The 20,697-nt window shown below is 44.3% G+C and overlaps 1 protein-coding gene across 2 annotated transcripts in view; it reads left to right on the top strand.

Annotated features, from left to right (window-relative positions):
• Positions 1 to 20,697, top strand: part of dym (dymeclin) — a 30,357-nt gene extending 9,660 nt beyond the window's left edge. For both annotated transcript variants that reach the window (XM_037265259.1, XM_037265260.1), the window contains exons 14-17: positions 2,022 to 2,121; positions 8,318 to 8,500; positions 10,565 to 10,678; positions 20,115 to 20,697. In XM_037265259.1, coding sequence (XP_037121154.1) covers positions 2,022 to 2,121; positions 8,318 to 8,500; positions 10,565 to 10,678; positions 20,115 to 20,264 — 547 coding nt within the window. In that variant the 3' untranslated portion in view covers positions 20,265 to 20,697. The remainder of the gene's footprint in view (positions 1 to 2,021; positions 2,122 to 8,317; positions 8,501 to 10,564; positions 10,679 to 20,114) is intronic.

Below are 20,697 nucleotides of genomic sequence, written 5' to 3'. Positions count from 1 at the left end.
CACATTTCATTTAGCAAACACAACAAATGAATAAAATATAAATACAAATACAATAAAACGCAAATATCCAGAGCAGCCATGTCATTTGAATAATTGATGCTGAGTCAGCACAAAACATCTAGCGCCACTGTGAATTTGCAGGATGTGTGCGTGCGTGCAGGGAAAGAAAAAATAAAATATTTAGTTTGTGCTGCGACTTTGTTCTGCGGATAACATTACGTAACATCCAGAGAAGATTTGTGAGAACACACGCACGCCAAGCTATTCACTTCTGATAGTCAACTTCCGACCGCGCAGGAAAGAGCCCCCCCCACCCCTTGCAGACATACACGCACGCACGCAGCAGCATCCTCTTATCTGTCCTGCTGCATACTCTGTGACTAAGCCTTTTTTTTGAGAGGAAGAGACCGTCTGCGGACGTCCTCAGTCTTCCCGTGGCGTCCTGCTAGTTGCCGCAGTGATAACCACGACGAACTAAATGGACTGTCTGGCTAGATAAAAGGGGATTTCCTGGCCGGAATTTCCAAACGGCCACGTAGACACTTAGAACCGTTGACTCCTTTTGATGGAGTCCCAGACAAGCACCATGGCGGCCATTGTTTATTTACAAACCATCTCTTGAATTTCTTGCCGACAGCACGCCCAGCGCCACCATTTCCTTTTATTTACTGTTCATCCTCTTTTGCCCAGATAACACGTTCTCCCATTACGCCGTTCCCTCGCCGCATTAAATCACTTCCACAGTCTCTCTCTTTCTGTCTCTCGGCACAGTCATTCACTTGGTGCTCTCTTGTCTACACACTTTGGTTGTGAGTCATCAATGCACCAAGCAGCACATTTCCATCCGCCGTAAAAATAACCTTATTGCCATTCATGGGGAAATTGATCTCACCCAACAGGCTGATGAAAATGTGTTTTCCCCAAACGTGCCATTTTAAATTCCATCTGTATTTGTACCCAAGGAAAATTTAACAGCAACTTGGGTCAGCCACTGGCCTCCACCAAGACCACTTAAACGCGTGAATAAAAATAAATGGAACGATAAACTATTCAATGCAAATTTACCAATTTTCTTCGCCATTGAGCTGTAAATGTCACACATAATCCCATCACCGTATATAAGAATAGTCAATAATAGTATTTGTATACAATAGATACCCTGTTTGTGCTTTAGAGCCTGTATGTGCACAGAAACACAACAAAAAGCCTGTTGAGACACAGACACATTGCACAGTGAGGCGTTCTGTCGTTACTTTCGCCCTCATTACTGATGGGTACCACGGAGCGGCCACGTGGAAGTCCGCCCATTTCGCTCGTTTCCATGAGCGACTGTCACACACTGGGTTATTGTGCACCCGGCTCCCAGCTGGAGCTTGGACATCCTAATGGTACGACAAGTCCAACGGAAGCTCGGACAAAGCTGCTCAAATGTCTCAGTTTTATTTAATTAGGGGTGCCCATGAGGATGTGGAATTTTTATTTTTTGTCCCGGTGGTGACAGATGATGAGGTGTAGCCGCCAACCTGTCCTCCATTTTAGTAGAATGCAGTGTGTTGAACAGTTCAATTAATACCGAGCAGATCTTTAATATTTTCTTATAGTTGTACCTTGACTTGTGAGGACGATTTGACGGATTAATAGCATTTCAATTATATTTAATGGGGAAATTTGATTTGATATACGGGTAAAATGGAATTGCTCCCAAAAGCATTCAAGCTCATAAGTCAAGATAGCAATTTAATTCCAAATAGGGTTGTCACCGCACATATTTGGAGGCGTGTTACTTTTCTGAGACTGAACGATTGTGTGTGACAAGGGTTTAGCGCAACGCTGTTAGCATCTCCTTCAAGTGGAAGCATTATGAAGTAAAGAGTTGCCGCAACCTTAAGAGTACATATGGAAAAGGAAACAAAATAAATAAATAAGTACAATGCTGCCGTGATTGTGAATGGTATTTGTCATCGCTGCACTCACACCTTCTGCTTCCTCTTGTGTGTATTTTGTTTGTGTGTCTCCCGCAGTCTATTTGCTTTGCTTTCCAAGAAGCACAACAAGGTGCTGGAACAGGCAACGCAGAGTCTGAGACGCAGACAGGGTGACAACATGGTCTTGCCTGACTATGTGAGTATTACACGCACATGCACGTGCTTTGGTACAAATACAGAAGCCACACATGAGGAAAAAAAAAAAAAAATTGTCAGCTGACCTATGGCTGTGCTTTGTATCGACGCTCACACACACCTCTGCCTTCAGGTTTGTCTGTCTACGTCTGAGTCTGGCTGTCATATTAGATTTGCATAGTCCCTCTCTTAAGTGTGTTTGTGTATGTTTCTATGCGACATGTCTGAGGATGCCCTCAGGTGTTGGGGGGGGGAAACATGAGTGCATGTGAGTGCTCCTTCAAGCATACAGCGGCCGTCTGATGAGACCCCCTTTGCAAGCACATCAGTGCCCTCATAAAGATTCTATCTAAAATGCAATTATCCAGATATGTTTTGAGGTTTTGCTTCCTTTCCTCCAGGGCTCTGTTTTATGTAAGAGCATACGCTCTCTCTTTATATATGTATATAATAATAATGTACGAGTAGACATACCTCTCTGTCATGTCAGATAGAGCGGCGTGCATCCGTGCCGACACTAACGGCAGCGACAACAACAAATAACTAGCGGCACTCGGCGGAAGGTCAGACTGTTAACATCGGCACACCGCAGCTTATTATCCAAAGACAGTCGGTCTGTTGCTCAAGGGCACCCAGATGATTTTTTTCTCTATGGTCTTTCATGGGAATCTTAGCACTGGGTTTTATTTTTTTCTTCTCCCTGTACTTGAATAGCGTGTGACATCCAGTCTGGGTCAGAGAACTGGTCAGCGTCTGTGATAGCGCTGTTGTGTTTGACTTTAGACTATACTAACTCAATGTGACATTGGTTCCCATGTCTGCCGGGGCTCTATAAGTTACATTTTACTCTTATTGACGTTTGCCAGGAAAAAGGGACCGTGATGTATTGTTTGCCCACCCACCCACGCGCACAGTCACACACTCTTAGTTCAACTTTATCGGCTCTCAATAGTAAACAAGCTGAGTCCAGATGCGTTTTGCCGGAAGGAAATGGAACCTTTCCCATTGGCATGCATTTTCGTGTTGCAAAATTGTAATTTGGAAACTTTTTTTTGTTGTCGTGCCAACTGGATATTTATTCAATTTAATTTTTTGGTTTAGTGTTTCATTTGGAATTCACAAATATCACGCAATGCTCTATTTTGAATATGTTGTCACGCGTCTCAAAAAGGCACACACCAATTCGTTTTTTTTATCCACATATTTACTGTAAGTGTGACTTTCTTACACTATTTGTGTAAGTACTTGATAGACAAAACAGCATCCAAATAAATGTGAATTATTTTGTGATAAGCAAGCTTGTTCGCAACCGGTTCAATCTGGGAGGCAATTAATAAATACTGTTTGTAGCAGAGTAGAGCACGCAGCCCCCCGGCTAAGTAGTTGACTCATTAACAATTACATGAAGACATTTGCTTGGAAATAATGGTATAACTATATTGTTTACAATGGAACGAGGAAATTAAATGAGATACGACTGCTGCAATTACTCAACACATAGTCTGCGAAAGTACCTGGTTGCTCATTGGTTGAAGCCATTCATCATCGCTCTGACATGAACAGCTTTCACACTGCATCCCCAGTAAATTGGCACCTCCGAGGCGTATGTAGCACCCAGATTTATCCATATGTGCCTTTTAGACAGCAAGTAGGACACGGCCGTGTTTGCGCAGCATTTGCAACTTGCCCCCATTTAGATAATTAACCGTTAGGCGATGTCAGCGCAACAGTGTCCGTTTCTTCCAACAGAAAGAGGCGTGTACCTTGAGTCTCAGGTGTTAAATTTTGCACTTTGTCCGATTGCTTTTAAGTACAGCGCCACCGCGTGTAAGGTGAGCTAACATTAGCAGGTGTGTTTGTTTGAGTCATTTCGAGCCATCAACCACACATGTAATGGGAAAGCATCCATATAGAGAAGTCGGCTGGAGGAGAGCGTTTTGCTGCAGTGGGGGAGGAGGGGGTTGGGGTGAGGGGCTGATGGAGACAGGGCATCTGGAAACAATGTCATTTGGCGGAGTCTGGCCCTGCAGAGAGAACTAATGTTTGTTTAATGTGGGATTGCCTGGACATGTAATAGGTTTCTTTACAAGGGGAGAGACTGGAAGGGGGGGAGGTTATGAGACAAAAAAAAAAATAGTGGAGTACAAACATCTGTCGTTTTTCTCCGTCGCCAGTCTTTTCCCTCCATTTTTATTTCTCTTGATGTCGTCTTCTCTTCCCCGCCCCCCACCACCCCCCATCCTATATCCGCGAACATGTTGTTTACGCCGCTGTGTCTGGTTAGTGTCAGCCAGGCAAGAGCGACGGGCGATGGGCCCCTTGAAGCCCCAGGGGGACACCCAAAGGCACCCCGGTCTGGCTGAACCCCCCCCCCCCCATTACCACCACCACCCTCCGTCTCTCTCGGCTTTAGTTTGAATTATTCACAATGACGTGCTGCGAACGTTAAAAGCTGTGATTGTGTGCGCTGTGTTGTATGTCACTGTTTACACTCCCGGCCAGCGGTCGTGCTAATGGTGCTTCTGTCTGTTTGTCTGTTTACTGTTATTCTTACTGGCTTTCTGGGAAAAGACACACGCAGACAGCCATACGAAGGAACACGCAGCGAGCCGGCTTCCAGGACCACCCTGTCAGTGTTTACGTGCGGCAGTTGAGTCACAAACTGTGATCTCTTTTTAATAGCCTAGACTAGAGACATTCATCGGCTTTGTAGCGCTGAGCTTCACGTCGAGGGGTAATAGTCCAGCCCAAGGACACATAGCGTAATAAACAAATGACTCTCGCTTCCTCGTCAAGTAATTTGGCACTTGATTAAGTCTTGTTTCCTAGCTATCCACGCTAAGATAGCCTTGAGTCACTTGTGATTGCCAAAAAAAGTAATAGGAGCACAATGGGTAGATCCTTGTTCCATAAACTGTCAGCAAAATCCTCAGCCAATTTTCCTCAGACCTTTCTGCAACACTATCCATTTTGAAAGAAAGAAAGCTTGTTTTTACCTTTTGCTTAATGATAGTTGAAACATTATCTTCATACTAATGGTGACAGTTTTTGAAATCATTTAATTCCGTTCCATTTCTGACTATGACATTCCCATGTTTTTTTCCAAAACAAACCCCAGGCAGAGACCTTATGTGTGAAAAGTCGCCTGGCAAAAAAATGGCGCGATTATGTCTCGGCTGTAGCGGCATACATGCAGGTCAGACAATGACCTATTTTAAAAAGTCCCCAAAGACATGACAGACAAACAGAAAGAGACAGACAGAGCTGTTGGGGCTGCTAAGTCACTCTGACCTATGCTCATTTTTGTCTGCATGGTGTGTGTGTGTTTTTTGTTTTCTGCTCCATTTGCAGCATCCATCTTTTAATTGTTTTCCCTCCTCCCATTCACAATTTGAATCTTCCCCCATGTTCATTTGACAAGTACAAGTCACTCTGACCCTGTTTTTCACTCATTCCGACATGTGTTTTGAGCAGGGATGGATTGAATTTGTCTCGTTGTTGTTTTGGTTTTAAACAGGACTTGAGATCTTGACATGAACCAATAATGTGTTTTTAGCTCATCGGCATGCATTTCCCATGTCTGTCTGACTTCCTGTTCAGTTAGTCACACAGTTGCCATCATCCGTGACATCTCATGAGATCAAACATAAGATTGACTTTTGACTAACAATAACCAGCTTCAACAATGACTGTAAAGTTCCAAATTCCTTCAAAATGCTCTGACAAAATACATAAAATACATACATATAACATATAAATCAGCTTTTCACGCGAGTTAAATTGAGAGTCTGTCACCGTGTTCTTTTCTTTGTCGGTGCCGCTTCCCGATAGGCTGGTCCGCTTTGTCTGCCTTGCAACAGCCTGCGGTGAGCAGCCAGGGAATCGCTAAGCTACTGGTTTAATGATGCCGGCACCCACTTGAACAGGGAGTTACACGCCCGCTGCCTTTAAGCGCTTCCACACAAGCTAATGCTTGCAGAAAAGCAGTAAAATCGACACGAGTATGATGTTTAGTGGCGCCGCACGACCCGTGATCGACCTTGTCAGACGTATAGCGGAGGTCATACGCATCTGCGCACACACACACACACACACACACACACACACACACACACACACACACACACACACACACACACACACACACACACACACACACACACACACACACACACACACGCACTTTTTGTGCTAGTCAGGGAGACTCGCAGCAAGCCTCCTGTCATTTTTGTGCAAATGGGGCAGAATAATGATACAGCTCACGTCCGAGCCCTGTGTTCCTGGGTGTGGGGAGGCATTAAATAGCAGCAGGAGCGGTTTGTGACTCAACATCGCGGGGAGGCGAGGCAAGGAAGTCGCACACAAACACACACAGCAGGCGTATGTGTGTGTGTGAGAGGTGTTTTTTATTTTAGGCTGTCTGGGGGGATTCAAATTTGGGGGGAAAACAAGCACAAAAGCGAGGAGCACCAAGAAATGAGGAGTTAAGATATTTAAATCCTGTCTGGGTTTCAAGCAGACCTCTTAATCTCATCCACTTGACACACACACACACACACACACGCACGCACACATGGGGCCAGGCAGACGTCTAGCTAGCCTATTTTCCTCTGACCTGAATTCCCTAGCGTGGCATTTTTTTTTTTTTCTTGCCCAGCCAATCTCATTAAGCTGCCGCAAGAGAACAAAACACACTCGCCACCTCAATCCTACCCTTCATCCGCTTCTCCATTTTAGTCCTCGCTACCTCGTTCTTCTCGACTGTCTCCCGTTTCAGCTCCCCCTCGGTTCTTTCCAATTATGGGCCGCCACTGCGGACCGGAGCCGGGCTGCGTAGTCAAGCCTCGAGCGCTTCCTTCTTTGCTTCCAGACGCACGATCAATCCTCATTATCTCTGGCTGCCCTTGTATTGCGCTCACCTCCTCGCGTCTGCCGCTGAACGCTGCCGCGCCTGCCCTGCGCGTCCTCCAGCCTGCTGGAGATCAATGCGTCGCACTCTACGTATAGATATTTAACATCTCTACCACTTGATAGGCCCGATAGATATTTAACATCAACCATTTTAAAACGGAACGTAGCTTCATTCAAAATAGGCAACAAGGCAAGAATTTGAGAAGAGTTTTTCCACAGTACTGTACAACCCCTATATACACTAAACGTAGTTTGTTTCCATGAATACGGAGCGTGGGAACCACCCTCATCATGGCGGGATCTTAGTCTACAATGCTGTCATCGCACCGTTGAATAGCTGCGTACGCAGGCGGCAAATGTTATCTCGTCTAGTCTTGGCGGCGGTCTTCTGGGGCGTTGACGCGAGATCAACACGACCAGATGAACAGACATGTTTTCCATGAAGGGCAGATGGATTGATTTGAATGCATGTACTATTTTTATCATGCTGTAGCATACATAGTCCCAGCCCGAAATAATCATTTTGTGGTACTTTATGTTGAGTCAGGCAAATAAGAAAGTTTTTTTTTTTTTTTTTTTTTAGTCCAATCAAAGTAATTAATGTTCCGGTTGGTTACGGAAGGGTGGCTGCCTCAGGCTGGGCTTTACACCTAAACATATTAAGTTATTGATTAACCGTGTGCAGAAAAAAAAAAGCAGCAGGTGGTGGTTTGGAATATTAAACAATATATTCGATTTGTAATGTGAAACTGGAGTTTAAATCAATAAAAAAGGACTATATAGGAGAAACATTAAGAACTGCAGCAGAATGGAACAAATGAGTGGTATGGCTCCCTAGAACATAAACATGGACGCCCACAACATTGTGGCGTGACCACTCGTCAGAGTTCCCTGGAATGGTAAACGTCTCGGCATGCAGTTTAGGCGCAGTTGTTTTGGTTTATAGGCGTGTTCAAATGGGCTCAGCACGTCTGTGTGTGTGAAAGACATTTGTGCCTACCATTATCTTTTTTTTCTTTTTTTTTTTTCTGCTGGTAGGCAGGTTGATTTTATTTTATTTTTTTTATGTATTGTAATACTTTCCACCTAGCGACAATTAGCTTAGCATATGAAATCATTTTTACAGCTTCCGCTTTGCTTTTAGTCTTCTTTTCCCATTTGACCCCCCAAAGTACACACATTAATCTCTCTGGAAGAAATCATTTAAAGACACCATTCTATGTGAAAGCAGTGTTGTGGGAAGCCAATTAACCTTTTATGTCGTCCTCCTCCGTCTTCCCCCTCAGGCTCAGGACTTGAATGTGATTGAGGAAGTGATCCGCATGATGTTGGAGATCATCAACTCTTGCCTCTGCAACTCACTGCACCACAACCCCAACCTGGTGTACGCGCTGCTCTACAAGCGGGAGCTCTTTGAGCAGTTCAGAACTCACCCGTCCTTCCAGGACATCATGCAAAATCTGGACACGGTCAGTATCCCGTCCGTGTATAATGAACCATTTCTGCAATTTTCACTATAAGAGTTTGCTTCCGCAATAATAATTAAAAAAAAATTAAGGCACAACTTATCCAGAGGTCCCAATAAATATGGAGGGCATTGTAGTATATCATATTGACCCGTTGGGGGGGGGGGGGAAAGAAAACGCATTTTACTTAACCCTCCAGGTCCACTGGTTTGACTCTTTTCTTTCTTTTCTTTTAATAGAATTTGCATCGTGTTACCACATTTTTCAAACGACGAATGTTGAGCAGGTCATATTGACCCGTGAATGTGAAACGAGCACAGTAGGATGGTTCATCATAATTTTTTTAAGCCTCGCCACACAGGAAGGGCTGGTGCTGAATACTACTTAATCCTCCCGTTATGCTGCTGGTCAAATTATTTTTTATTTATTTATTTATTTTTTGTCCAAAAGTCATGCCTAATTTTTATTGGTTAATTTAATTTCAAGATATATTTTTTATTTATTAATTTTTTTTAATTGTTTTTTTTTTCCCCTAATGCATATGAAAAAAGTCACATTTTATTTACAAATAATATTTTTTCCTGAAAACAGGAGGGTTGTTGCAGTATTGATAAATGAATCACTCTCGCTCTTGGGTTGACAGAAAAAGTGTCAGGTGGGGGCAAACCAAAGCTGTCACTCACAGTTTTATGAGTCAAGTACAAAAAGGAAAAGGAAGCCGAGCAGTCTCCCATGTGCGTGTGTTTGTGCGATTGGCGGGGTTGCTGCATAGTACATGGCCATAGGCACCGCAGTTATCCATAAGTATGAGGAAGCATGCTTGCTGGAATCCCTCGGTTAAGTCAGCTTCCTCGAGGCGATTCTCCAAAGTCTTCCCCCCTCTCGGCCTGCAAATCTGCGTGCATATGTGATTCTGGATTGAGGGAACTGCTCCTCTAAATTAACCCCATATGGGAGGCCTTCAGAATTGATGAGGAGATTAGTATTTTGCTGCAGACGCACAGAATGCTCTTGTGGGTTCTGCATGTAAGAGAAGAAACGCTGCATGTGCATGTAGTGCTATCGGTTTGCCAAAAATGTTATTTTTTTTTGGGGGGGGTATTAAAACTACTTGGTAAAGCAGAGATTTTTAATTATCGGATATCATCCATATCTCCAGGGGGGAATGTAGTGCAGTGCTGCAAACATCAAGCGCAGTGTGCGCTTGATGTCTTGTTTGGGCTGAAACCCGTCAGGCATCGCGTAACGCAGAGACGAGTTAATTCCAAGTAGGCCCCGTTGGTGAGCCTGGAATCCCAAAATGCTTGACACGGACTTGAGCTAATAATGTGCAAATGATAGGGGTGCTCTCACATTACGCAGCTGGGAGTTACATCCGTCCCGTGTTTTTTAATGAATTTATTTATTTTTTTAATTTATTTTTTCATTTTCTTAAAATATAAGGTGACGTGACATGAGCTGATCAGAAGCTGAGACGTATTTTTCTGAACTGTGTGTGTGGCTCGAGCATGAAGCAGTCTTTGGTACTTTCAGTAGTGCCCATGCAGTTAATAAATCTCTGATGGCAACATTTTGACCCTGGACCCAATTTCCCAAGCGTTAAAAAAAAAAAAAAAAAAAAAGGAGTTCCATATCAAGCATTCAAAGAAAAAACGTCAGGCAGCGTTACAATGTCACTTTTTGTTTTTCTTTCAAGGCTACACGCGTTTGCAGGAAAAGACTGCTTTGTTGCGTGGTTCCATAAGCATCATTAAAGCTCCATATTGCACTTGGCGTCATCATATAGGAGCTCTGCTGCTGCCGGCCCGACGCGACGATGCTAGGATTAGACCAAGCCAGGGCTGGCAATTGATATTAAGCTTCAATGAGATAAGCATGAAACGAGCACCTGTGTGTCGCAAAGAAAAAAGCAAAGAGCTTTGTCGTTACTGTGAAAGGCGCCGACCGTGTTCATTATCCAGAGTGTTTGTTACATGTCAGCTCACACCACGTGTGTGCCACAGCACATGTATGATGAAAACACTTGTTTGTTGACATCTACTTTGTCTTTGCAACCTTTGTTGTTAGGTGATCGCCTTCTTCAGCCAGCGCTTAGAGCAGGCCGGCAGTGATCTGTCGGTGGAGAGGGTCCAGGAGGTGATCATGAAAGGAGCCCAGGCCCTGCCTATAGACAGGCTGAAGGTAAGACAGGCGCCCAAAAGCAACTCGTAATCAAGATTCATGCGTTGGGACCGCCGGGGCGACTCGGTGCTATAAAGTTGTGTGCACAGGTGGGAAAGGAATTGCGGCAGGGGAGAACTGGGAGTAAGATGGAAAGAGCCATTGGGACATGTGACAAAAGGCCAAACCCCATTCTCATTAGCCATAACGAGCGCGCATCTTCCCTGCATCCCTGCTGGCCGGCTCCTTGCGAACATATAATGACATTTCAAGGAGATTGGACGTGGGCCGGGGGCACTTTGTCACGGGCACATACGAATCGGTAGGGGTGGGGGCGGATATAAATCTGCCACAACGCCTCGTTACCCAACACTCCCAGCACTCCTACCGGGGTTTGCCTACCATTATCTTTTTAGTACTTTTCTGCCCCTCCCGGAGCTCCGCCATTAATCAGCGAGGAAATATGTATCCAGTCTTTCCCCATCTCGGCTCCTCGCCGCCGCCGAAGCTCTTAATTGCATGTTTCATCACGTGTTCTGTGTTTTATACCGGCTGCGGGGCATTTGTCTTGCCAAAATTTGGAAGAGGGATGGATAGCACGCGGGCCTTGCCATCGCTACCTCCGCGCAAGGCCGTCAATGAGCCTTGTGGACGGCTCTAAAATGGGGTACACACAAACCGGGCCAACGTTGAGACCTGATTGTCGGAGGTGTCTCAAACATTGATACTGCGGCGGGGAAATTTCATTTCATTGATGAGTGGCTGGTGTTGACCTTCAACCGGCCAACGGTAGCAAGATGAAAGTAGTCCAATCAATGCGTCCTGCTTAGCGTGAGCATCGTCATCCTTTTGTACGTCCAGCGGACGCCGTGAAGTGAAGAGATCATTTTGGACCATCATTATTCGATGGTGTCGTGGCGGCAAACAAACTGCCGTCTCTCCCACACCTGACGCATGCCTTTGCCCGATGAGCTCATTGGGCTACTCAGCCCTCGGCGTGAAAATCCATAGGCTGAATTAATGTTGTGTGGAATCATCAATGAATTGGTAATTACTGCTAAAAGCTCTTGGCAGTGAATGCGCGGGGAATGCTGACGAGGTAGCTGTGACTTTGAGGCTTCCTCACTTGTTTCTGTGAACTTATTCGGGCCAGAGTTTGGCATTTGACTTTGACAAGAGGCGACAACTTTGCTTTTGCATAAGTAATGATTAATGTTCCTACCTCAGATAGTGTCAGTACAGGAATTTTTAATGTTGGTCAAATGAAATTCATACTCATCTAGGAACCTTAAGAACATTCTTGTGTCTTGACTTAATTATTTAATCTCTCATAGATGGCATCCAAACAGAAGATTCGGAGTCTTGTTGGCAACGTCACCAAAGATTTTTTATTTATCTTTCTGCCCATTGAAAGATTAGGAAGAAGTTTATTTTTCTACGTGCCTGTTGTGTAGATACAGGAAACAACCTTAAATGTATTCGACTTTCAACACCGACTTGTCATAGTGTTCCCCAAAGGCATTTCAGTGACATTAATGGTTTTTGTTCAGATTGCTAACCGACAAAACAAACTGTCAGGGGAAAACTGTTGACAGAAGACGAGAAGACGCCTATTTGCTTAGTGCATGCAAAAAAACCAGAAACGACACACATGCTAAGTCTGTCCAAATTGAAAGAAAGGGTTAAAAGGCGACGGTCTCGGGGACGACTGTTGTTTGTGGGTGGGTGTTGTTTCAGCGACTCTCATGGGCAGCGCCTGTGGAATGTGTTGTTTAGGCCGACCGAAATCTGCCTTATTGAGCGGCGATAACCCACAGACTCTCTGGCTCCTGAGGATGGGGAGGAGGGAGGGAGGAGGGGGGGCCAAAGCTAGTTAGCTTTGCCGATTTTGCTCAGTACCTGCGCCAGTGTAGGACAGTGACCTTCTTTGGTCAACAGCAATGAGCCACAAATAACTTTATTGTAGGATTTATAGATCAGGGCTAATTGACATTCACTCTAAGACAGGACCACTAAACTTTGGGTCTGCAGTTTCTTTTATTAGGTTTGCTGAAATGCTCCCACAGGGGAAAGGAAAGGAAGCGAAGGGAACACAGCGTCTCCCCAGTGCAGACATGAGGCCAGCCAGTCTTGTGTCCAGAGGCAAGGGCACGACCCGCCAGGACCCACAACTAACTGATAGGAACTCAGGCCAAGTGGGCTCAGACAACTGTCGAGACTGCCAGGACGCCGCAGATATATTAAGAAGAGAAGGCGCTGTGCAGACAGGCCAGGCGCTGAGATAATGTTCCGACTGTAACCCAGAGGCAACATTCTTGTGTTGAGATCATGTATGTGGCCATTTTGTGCTCGCAGTTAGTCTCAATGAAAAATACTTGAACGGCAGTGGCAAATTGCAGCCGTGCACCACAATGGTTGCCATGACAGCTTATGGTTTGGTGCTTATCGAAATTAGCATCGTTCCGATGATTTGTCTTTATGCAAGCGGATGAAAGCACAGTTAGTTGTTTGGTTTCCTTCATCTGTTGAGATGAACTGTTAATATTTTTGGAGAAAACAAAAATGGAGGCCTGTATTGGCCCATACTAAGGTTTACTATAAACTCAGTGTGATTATCTGACCTAAATTCTGCACATGAAAGCATAGCTACAATGTTAAAAGGCAAATCCAACGTGTCTCGCTAGGTCCATCCATGAAGCAATAGTGGCTGGCCTCTGTCAAGCATGCAGGCAGAAAAACACAAGGGCCAAACGCAGCAAGCAGCAGGTAGATAGACCAAGGGCATCAATTATACAGGAGCGCCTCATTCTTGTCTGCTGTCTGCACACATGAAAGGCACAATTGAGCTCTCCCTGTCCCTATTCGGCGCAACACTATCGCTATCATAATGACCCAGACACCAGGGCTACCGGGGTCACAGGCCATATGCCAGAAACCCAAGCACCCCCTCCCTCCCTCCCTCCCACTCACGTTGTGTTGACAATGCAGGCTCGCTATTATCCAACCAGTATTGGTGTGTCGACAACTGTCTCGTAGACACCAGCTCATCAAATGTTCAACATCAGCCATTCTCGTTAGCCTGAAAAGCACTATTCTGCTGACGTTTTCATTCTTTTACTTAATTTAGTTCATTTTTTTTAATCGAAATCTCAGCCATAATCACCATGACATTACAGACCGCACCAAGTGATGTACGCTTATGAGGTCATAGATATAATTGAAGCGACTATATATGTGTGTGCGTGTGTGTGCGTGCGTATATATGTGTGCGCGCGCGCACACACACACACACACACACACTACGTACATTTATTGACACACCTGAGCCAGTGTTGTCTGTCGTCTGGACCGCCGTGTAAACAATACAGTACAACAATGCGTGCGTGTGAGTGTGTGTCTATGAACAACTTGTGGTCCACACAAGTCGAGACCAGTGGGAGTCTGACTGTTGTTAGCGAGTAATCACGTAACTCGGCACCTCGCCGCCGCAGGCTCAAACAATAAGGTCAAACTGTTGTGCAAAATGACACCGCTCTATGCTTGGTTTCATTTTATTACACTCCCCGATGGTGTTTACTCGTTATGAGCACAGGTCAGGCACATGGAGCAAAGATATTTCCTCTTATTTCCCTCGTGGATGAGCCACACGCCGCCGCTTTTATTTGGCAAACAGTAGCCGTCAATGCGCCCGGGTCAAAAGGCGAGGTGGCCGCATTAGTTAAAAGGTCATCCCTCAGACCCGAGAGTTGATCCGTCCCCTGCGGGAAGCTGTAAGCAATTGAACCTTGGAGTCACGTGGAATTACATCTGCCGCTACTGTAGTAGCTAATGAAGAGTGATCACTGAGAGGCCTTTGAGTGAAAATCTACCTGGGCCAAGCAGGTTACCTTGCAATGCATGAGTGTCTGTATAATCAATATGACGCACGCGCTACCTTCACTAACACACACACTATGTGTATATATTAGGGGTGTAACGATTCATCGATACACATCGATTAATCGATATAATGCTCTACGATTTGTTGGCATCGATGCTAAACGTAAACATCGATCTATATCGCCCGTTTTTGACCTCGGACATTAGACACGACTTTATTTTGAAATCCAGTTCATTGTTGCTTGCTTCCTCTTTCCGGGAGCAGTGCGCGGCGTGTTGAGTTGTGAGCAGAGCAGGCACGTGAAAGGGGAGGCGACAACTACGCGGCTCCTGGGCTGGTGCTATGGCTAGTGTCCAAGAATACGAGGAAATTCGCTCCACTTTGGGCTTCAAGTCATTCGTTTGGAAGCACTTTGTAATTTCGTAAATAAAGAGTTTGCAGTACGTTGTTGATTTTGCGTATGAATTGTTATAAATCAGGATATTGTTCTATATCGATCGTAGAGCACTATATCGTGATGTATCGTGAATGAATCACAGCAGGCTTTAAGATATCGGCGAATATCGTATCGTGGTTCTTTGTATCGATATGATATCGTATCGTTACAAAACCCGCGATTTACACCCCTAGTTTGTAACCCTAACCTTGATTTAAAACCCTAGTCGGAAACCCTAACCCTAGCTTGAAACCCTAATTAGCAATGGCAAAACTCCTTGGAAACCCCTGGTCGGAAACCCTCGTTTTGAAAGCCTAGTTAGAAATCCTAATCTTAGAAACCCTAAAAGTAGTTTGAAACCCTCGTTGGAAACCCTAACCCTAGCTTTAAAACCTAGTTTGAAACCCTACGCTTGGTTTAAAACCCTAGTCGGAAACCCTACCCCTTGTTTGAAACTTTAATTAGCGATGGCAAAACTCCTTGGAAACCCTGGTCGGAAACCCTAACCCTAGTTTTGAAAGCCTAGTTAGAAACCCTGATCTTAGAAACCATAAAAGTAGTTTGAAACCCTCGTTGGAAACCCTAACCCTAGCATTAAAACCTAGTTTGTAACCCTAACCTTTGTTTAAAACCCTAGTCGGAAACCCTAACCCTAGTGTGAAACCCTAAATAGCAATGGCAAAACTCCTTGGAAACCCTGGTCGGAAACCCTAACCCTCATTTTGAAAGCCTAGTTAGAAATCCTAATCTTAAAAACCCTAAAAGTAGTTTGAAACCCTCGTTGGAAACCCTAACCCTAGCTTTAAAACCTAGTTTGAAACCCTAACCTTGGTTTAAAACCCTAGTCGGAAACCCTGAGCCTAGTTTGAAACCCTAATTAGCGATGGCAAAACTCCTTGGAAACCCTAGTCGGAAACCCTAACCCTAGTTTTGAAAGCCTAGTTAGAAACCCTAACCCTAACCCTAGTTTTGAAAGCCTAGTTAGAAACCCTAACCCTAACTCTAGTTTTGAAAGCCTAGTTAGTAACCCTAACCCTAACTCTAACCCTAACCCTAACCCTAGTTTTGAAAGCCTAGTTAGAAACCCTAACCCCAACCCTAATCCTAACCCTAACTTTGGAAACCCTAGTCGAAAACCCTAACCCTAGTTTTGAAAGCCTAGTTAGAAACCCCAATCTTAGAAACCCTAAAAGTAGTTTGAAACCCTCGTTGGAAACCCTAACCCTAGCTTTAAAACCTAGTTTGAAACCCTAACTTTGGTTTAAAACCCTAGTCGGAAACCCTGAGCCTAGTTTGAAACCCTAATTAGCGATGGCAAAACTCCTTGGAAACCCTAGTCGGAAACCCTAACCCTAGTTTTGAAAGCCTAGTTAGAAACCCTAACCCTAACTCTAGTTTTGAAAGCCTAGTTAGTAACCCTAACCCTAACCCTAACCTTAACTCTAACCCTAGCTCTAAGTCCAACCCTAACCCTAGTTTTGAAAGCCTAGTTAGAAACCCCAACCCTAACCCTAACCCTAACTTTGGAAACCCTAGTCGAAAACCCTAACCCTAGTTTTGAAAGCCTAGTTAGAAACCCTAATCTTAGAAACCCTAAAAGTAGTTTGAAAGCCTCGTTGGAAACCTTAAGCCTAGCTTTAAAACCTAGTTTGTAACCCTAACCTTGGTTTAAAACCCTAGTCGGAAACCCTAACCCTAGTTTGAAACCCTAATTAGCAATGGCAAAACTCCTTGGAAACCCTGGTCGGAAACCCTAACCCTAGTTTTGAAAGCCTAGTTAGAAACCCTATTCTTAGAAACCCTAAAAGTAGTTTGAAACTAGGGGTGTAACGATTCATCGATACACATCGATTAATCGATATAATGCTCTACGATTTGTTGGCATCGATGCTAAACGTAAACATCGATCTATATCGCCCGATTTTGACCTCGGACATTAGCCGCGACTTTATTTTGAAATCCAGTTCATTGTTGCTTGCTTCCTCTTTCCGGGAGCAGTGCGCGGCGTGTTGTGAGCAGAGCAGGCACGTGAAAGGGGAGCCGACAACGACGCGGCTCCTGGGCTGGTGCTATGGCTAGTGTCTGTCCAAGAAGACGAGGAAATTCGCTCCACTTTGGGCTTCAAGTCATTCGTTTGGAAGCACTTTGTAATTTCCTAAATAAAGAGTTTGCAGTACGTTGTTGATTTTGCGTATGAATTGTTATAAATCAGGATATTGTTCTATATCGATCGTAGAGCACTATATCGTGATGTATCGTGAATGAATCACAGCAGGCTTTAAGATATCGGCGAATATCGTATCGTGGTTCTTTGTATCGATATGATATCGTATCGTTACAAAACCCGCGATTTACACCCCTAGTTTGTAACCCTAACCTTGATTTAAAACCCTAGTCGGAAACCCTAACCCTAGCTTGAAACCCTAATTAGCAATGGCAAAACTCCTTGGAAACCCCTGGTCGGAAACCCTCGTTTTGAAAGCCTAGTTAGAAATCCTAATCTTAGAAACCCTAAAAGTAGTTTGAAACCCTCGTTGGAAACCCTAACCCTAGCTTTAAAACCTAGTTTGAAACCCTACGCTTGGTTTAAAACCCTAGTCGGAAACCCTACCCCTTGTTTGAAACTTTAATTAGCGATGGCAAAACTCCTTGGAAACCCTGGTCGGAAACCCTAACCCTAGTTTTGAAAGCCTAGTTAGAAACCCTGATCTTAGAAACCATAAAAGTAGTTTGAAACCCTCGTTGGAAACCCTAACCCTAGCATTAAAACCTAGTTTGTAACCCTAACCTTTGTTTAAAACCCTAGTCGGAAACCCTAACCCTAGTGTGAAACCCTAAATAGCAATGGCAAAACTCCTTGGAAACCCTGGTCGGAAACCCTAACCCTCGTTTTGAAAGCCTAGTTAGAAATCCTAATCTTAAAAACCCTAAAAGTAGTTTGAAACCCTCGTTGGAAACCCTAACCCTAGCTTTAAAACCTAGTTTGAAACCCTAACCTTGGTTTAAAACCCTAGTCGGAAACCCTGAGCCTAGTTTGAAACCCTAATTAGCGATGGCAAAACTCCTTGGAAACCCTAGTCGGAAACCCTAACCCTAGTTTTGAAAGCCTAGTTAGAAACCCTAACCCTAGTTTTGAAAGCCTAGTTAGAAACCCTAACCCTAACTCTAGTTTTGAAACCCTAGTTAGTAACCCTAACCCTAACTCTAACCCTAACCCTAACCCTAGTTTTGAAAGCCTAGTTAGAAACCCTAACCCCAACCCTAATCCTAACCCTAACCTTTGTTTAAAACCCTAGTCGGAAACCCTAACCCTAGTGTGAAACCCTAAATAGCAATGGCAAAACTCCTTGGAAACCCTGGTCGGAAACCCTAACCCTCGTTTTGAAAGCCTAGTTAGAAATCCTAATCTTAAAAACCCTAAAAGTAGTTTGAAACCCTCGTTGGAAACCCTAACCCTAGCTTTAAAACCTAGTTTGAAACCCTAACCTTGGTTTAAAACCCTAGTCGGAAACCCTGAGCCTAGTTTGAAACCCTAATTAGCGATGGCAAAACTCCTTGGAAACCCTAGTCGGAAACCCTAACCCTAGTTTTGAAAGCCTAGTTAGAAACCCTAACCCTAGTTTTGAAAGCCTAGTTAGAAACCCTAACCCTAACTCTAGTTTTGAAAGCCTAGTTAGTAACCCTAACTCTAACCCTAACCCTAGTTTTGAAAGCCTAGTTAGAAACCCTAACCCCAACCCTAATCCTAACCCTAACTTTGGAAACCCTAGTCGAAAACCCTAACCCTAGTTTTGAAAGCCTAGTTAGAAACCCCAATCTTAGAAACCCTAAAAGTAGTTTGAAACCCTCGTTGGAAACCCTAACCCTAGCTTTAAAACCTAGTTTGAAACCCTAACTTTGGTTTAAAACCCTAGTCGGAAACCCTGAGCCTAGTTTGAAACCCTAATTAGCGATGGCAAAACTCCTTGGAAACCCTAGTCGGAAACCCTAACCCTAGTTTTGAAAGCCTAGTTAGAAACCCTAACCCTAACTCTAGTTTTGAAAGCCTAGTTAGTAACCCTAACCCTAACCTTAACTCTAACCCTAGCTCTAAGTCCAACCCTAACCCTAGTTTTGAAAGCCTAGTTAGAAACCCCAACCCTAACCCTAACCCTAACTTTGGAAACCCTAGTCGAAAACCCTAACCCTAGTTTTGAAAGCCTAGTTAGAAACCCTAATCTTAGAAACCCTAAAAGTAGTTTGAAAGCCTCGTTGGAAACCTTAAGCCTAGCTTTAAAACCTAGTTTGTAACCCTAACCTTGGTTTAAAACCCTAGTCGGAAACCCTAACCCTAGTTTGAAACCCTAATTAGCAATGGCAAAACTCCTTGGAAACCCTGGTCGGAAACCCTAACCCTAGTTTTGAAAGCCTAGTTAGAAACCCTATTCTTAGAAACCCTAAAAGTAGTTTGAAACTAGGGGTGTAACGATTCATCGATACACATCGATTAATCGATATAATGCTCTACGATTTGTTGGCATCGATGCTAAACGTAAACATCGATCTATATCGCCCGATTTTGACCTCGGACATTAGCCGCGACTTTATTTTGAAATCCAGTTCATTGTTGCTTGCTTCCTCTTTCCGGGAGCAGTGCGCGGCGTGTTGTGAGCAGAGCAGGCACGTGAAAGGGGAGCCGACAACGACGCGGCTCCTGGGCTGGTGCTATGGCTAGTGTCTGTCCAAGAAGACGAGGAAATTCGCTCCACTTTGGGCTTCAAGTCATTCGTTTGGAAGCACTTTGTAATTTCCTAAATAAAGAGTTTGCAGTACGTTGTTGATTTTGCGTATGAATTGTTATAAATCAGGATATTGTTCTATATCGATCGTAGAGCACTATATCGTGATGTATCGTGAATGAATCACAGCAGGCTTTAAGATATCGGCGAATATCGTATCGTGGATCTTTGTATCGATATGATATCGTATCGTTACAAAACCCGCGATTTACACCCCTAGTATATATGTATTAAAGTGATGATCGAGGTATTCAGCCATGTTTTTGTTTAATAATTACTTTGAAAAAGGGTATTTTTCTCCTTGCTAATTCCACCTCTCTGTGCATCCTAATCACTTTTCCAATCATCCCTCTCATTGTCTAGAAGTTTCCGGAGCTGAAGTTCAAATATGTGGAGGAGGACCAGCCCGAGGACTTCTTCATCCCGTACGTGTGGTCACTGGTCTTCAATTCAGGCGTGGGCCTCCACTGGTCCCCGCATGGCATCGAGCTCTTCAGCATGGACTCTGGTTGAGGCTGAGTGTCTGTCCCAGTACAGACTGGCACTTTGTGCAAGTGTGTGTGTGTTGCTTTTTATAGGACGCTGCTTTGGAAAGTGCCTCGAACTTGCGCTGCAGCGGCGTCACAGCGCAACCTCATTTATTGTAAACCAAAACAAGTCCTCTGGCTTCTCCACTGGGAATCTTCTTGGGGGATTGACCTGCTTCCACAGCGCATGTAATGCTGAAGCTCCCCATTGTTGGGGGCATTACAGAGACCAGCGACAGACAATAATCTCGATGGTTGTGTCTTCTGGAAGAAAACTAAGTTAATTAAAACACGCAGAGGACTTACCACGTAGGTTAACTTATTTACAGATGCACTGGCATTTCATGAATATGCAGTAAAATGCTCACTTGTAATGATAAGTTCACTTTAGGAGCATTAGGGCCACACTGAACAAAAAA

Source organism: Syngnathus acus, chromosome 12 (assembly GCF_901709675.1).
Source record: "Syngnathus acus chromosome 12, fSynAcu1.2, whole genome shotgun sequence".
Classification (NCBI taxonomy): domain Eukaryota; kingdom Metazoa; phylum Chordata; class Actinopteri; order Syngnathiformes; family Syngnathidae; genus Syngnathus; species Syngnathus acus.
This window is presented reverse-complemented; position numbering and strand designations above follow the sequence as displayed.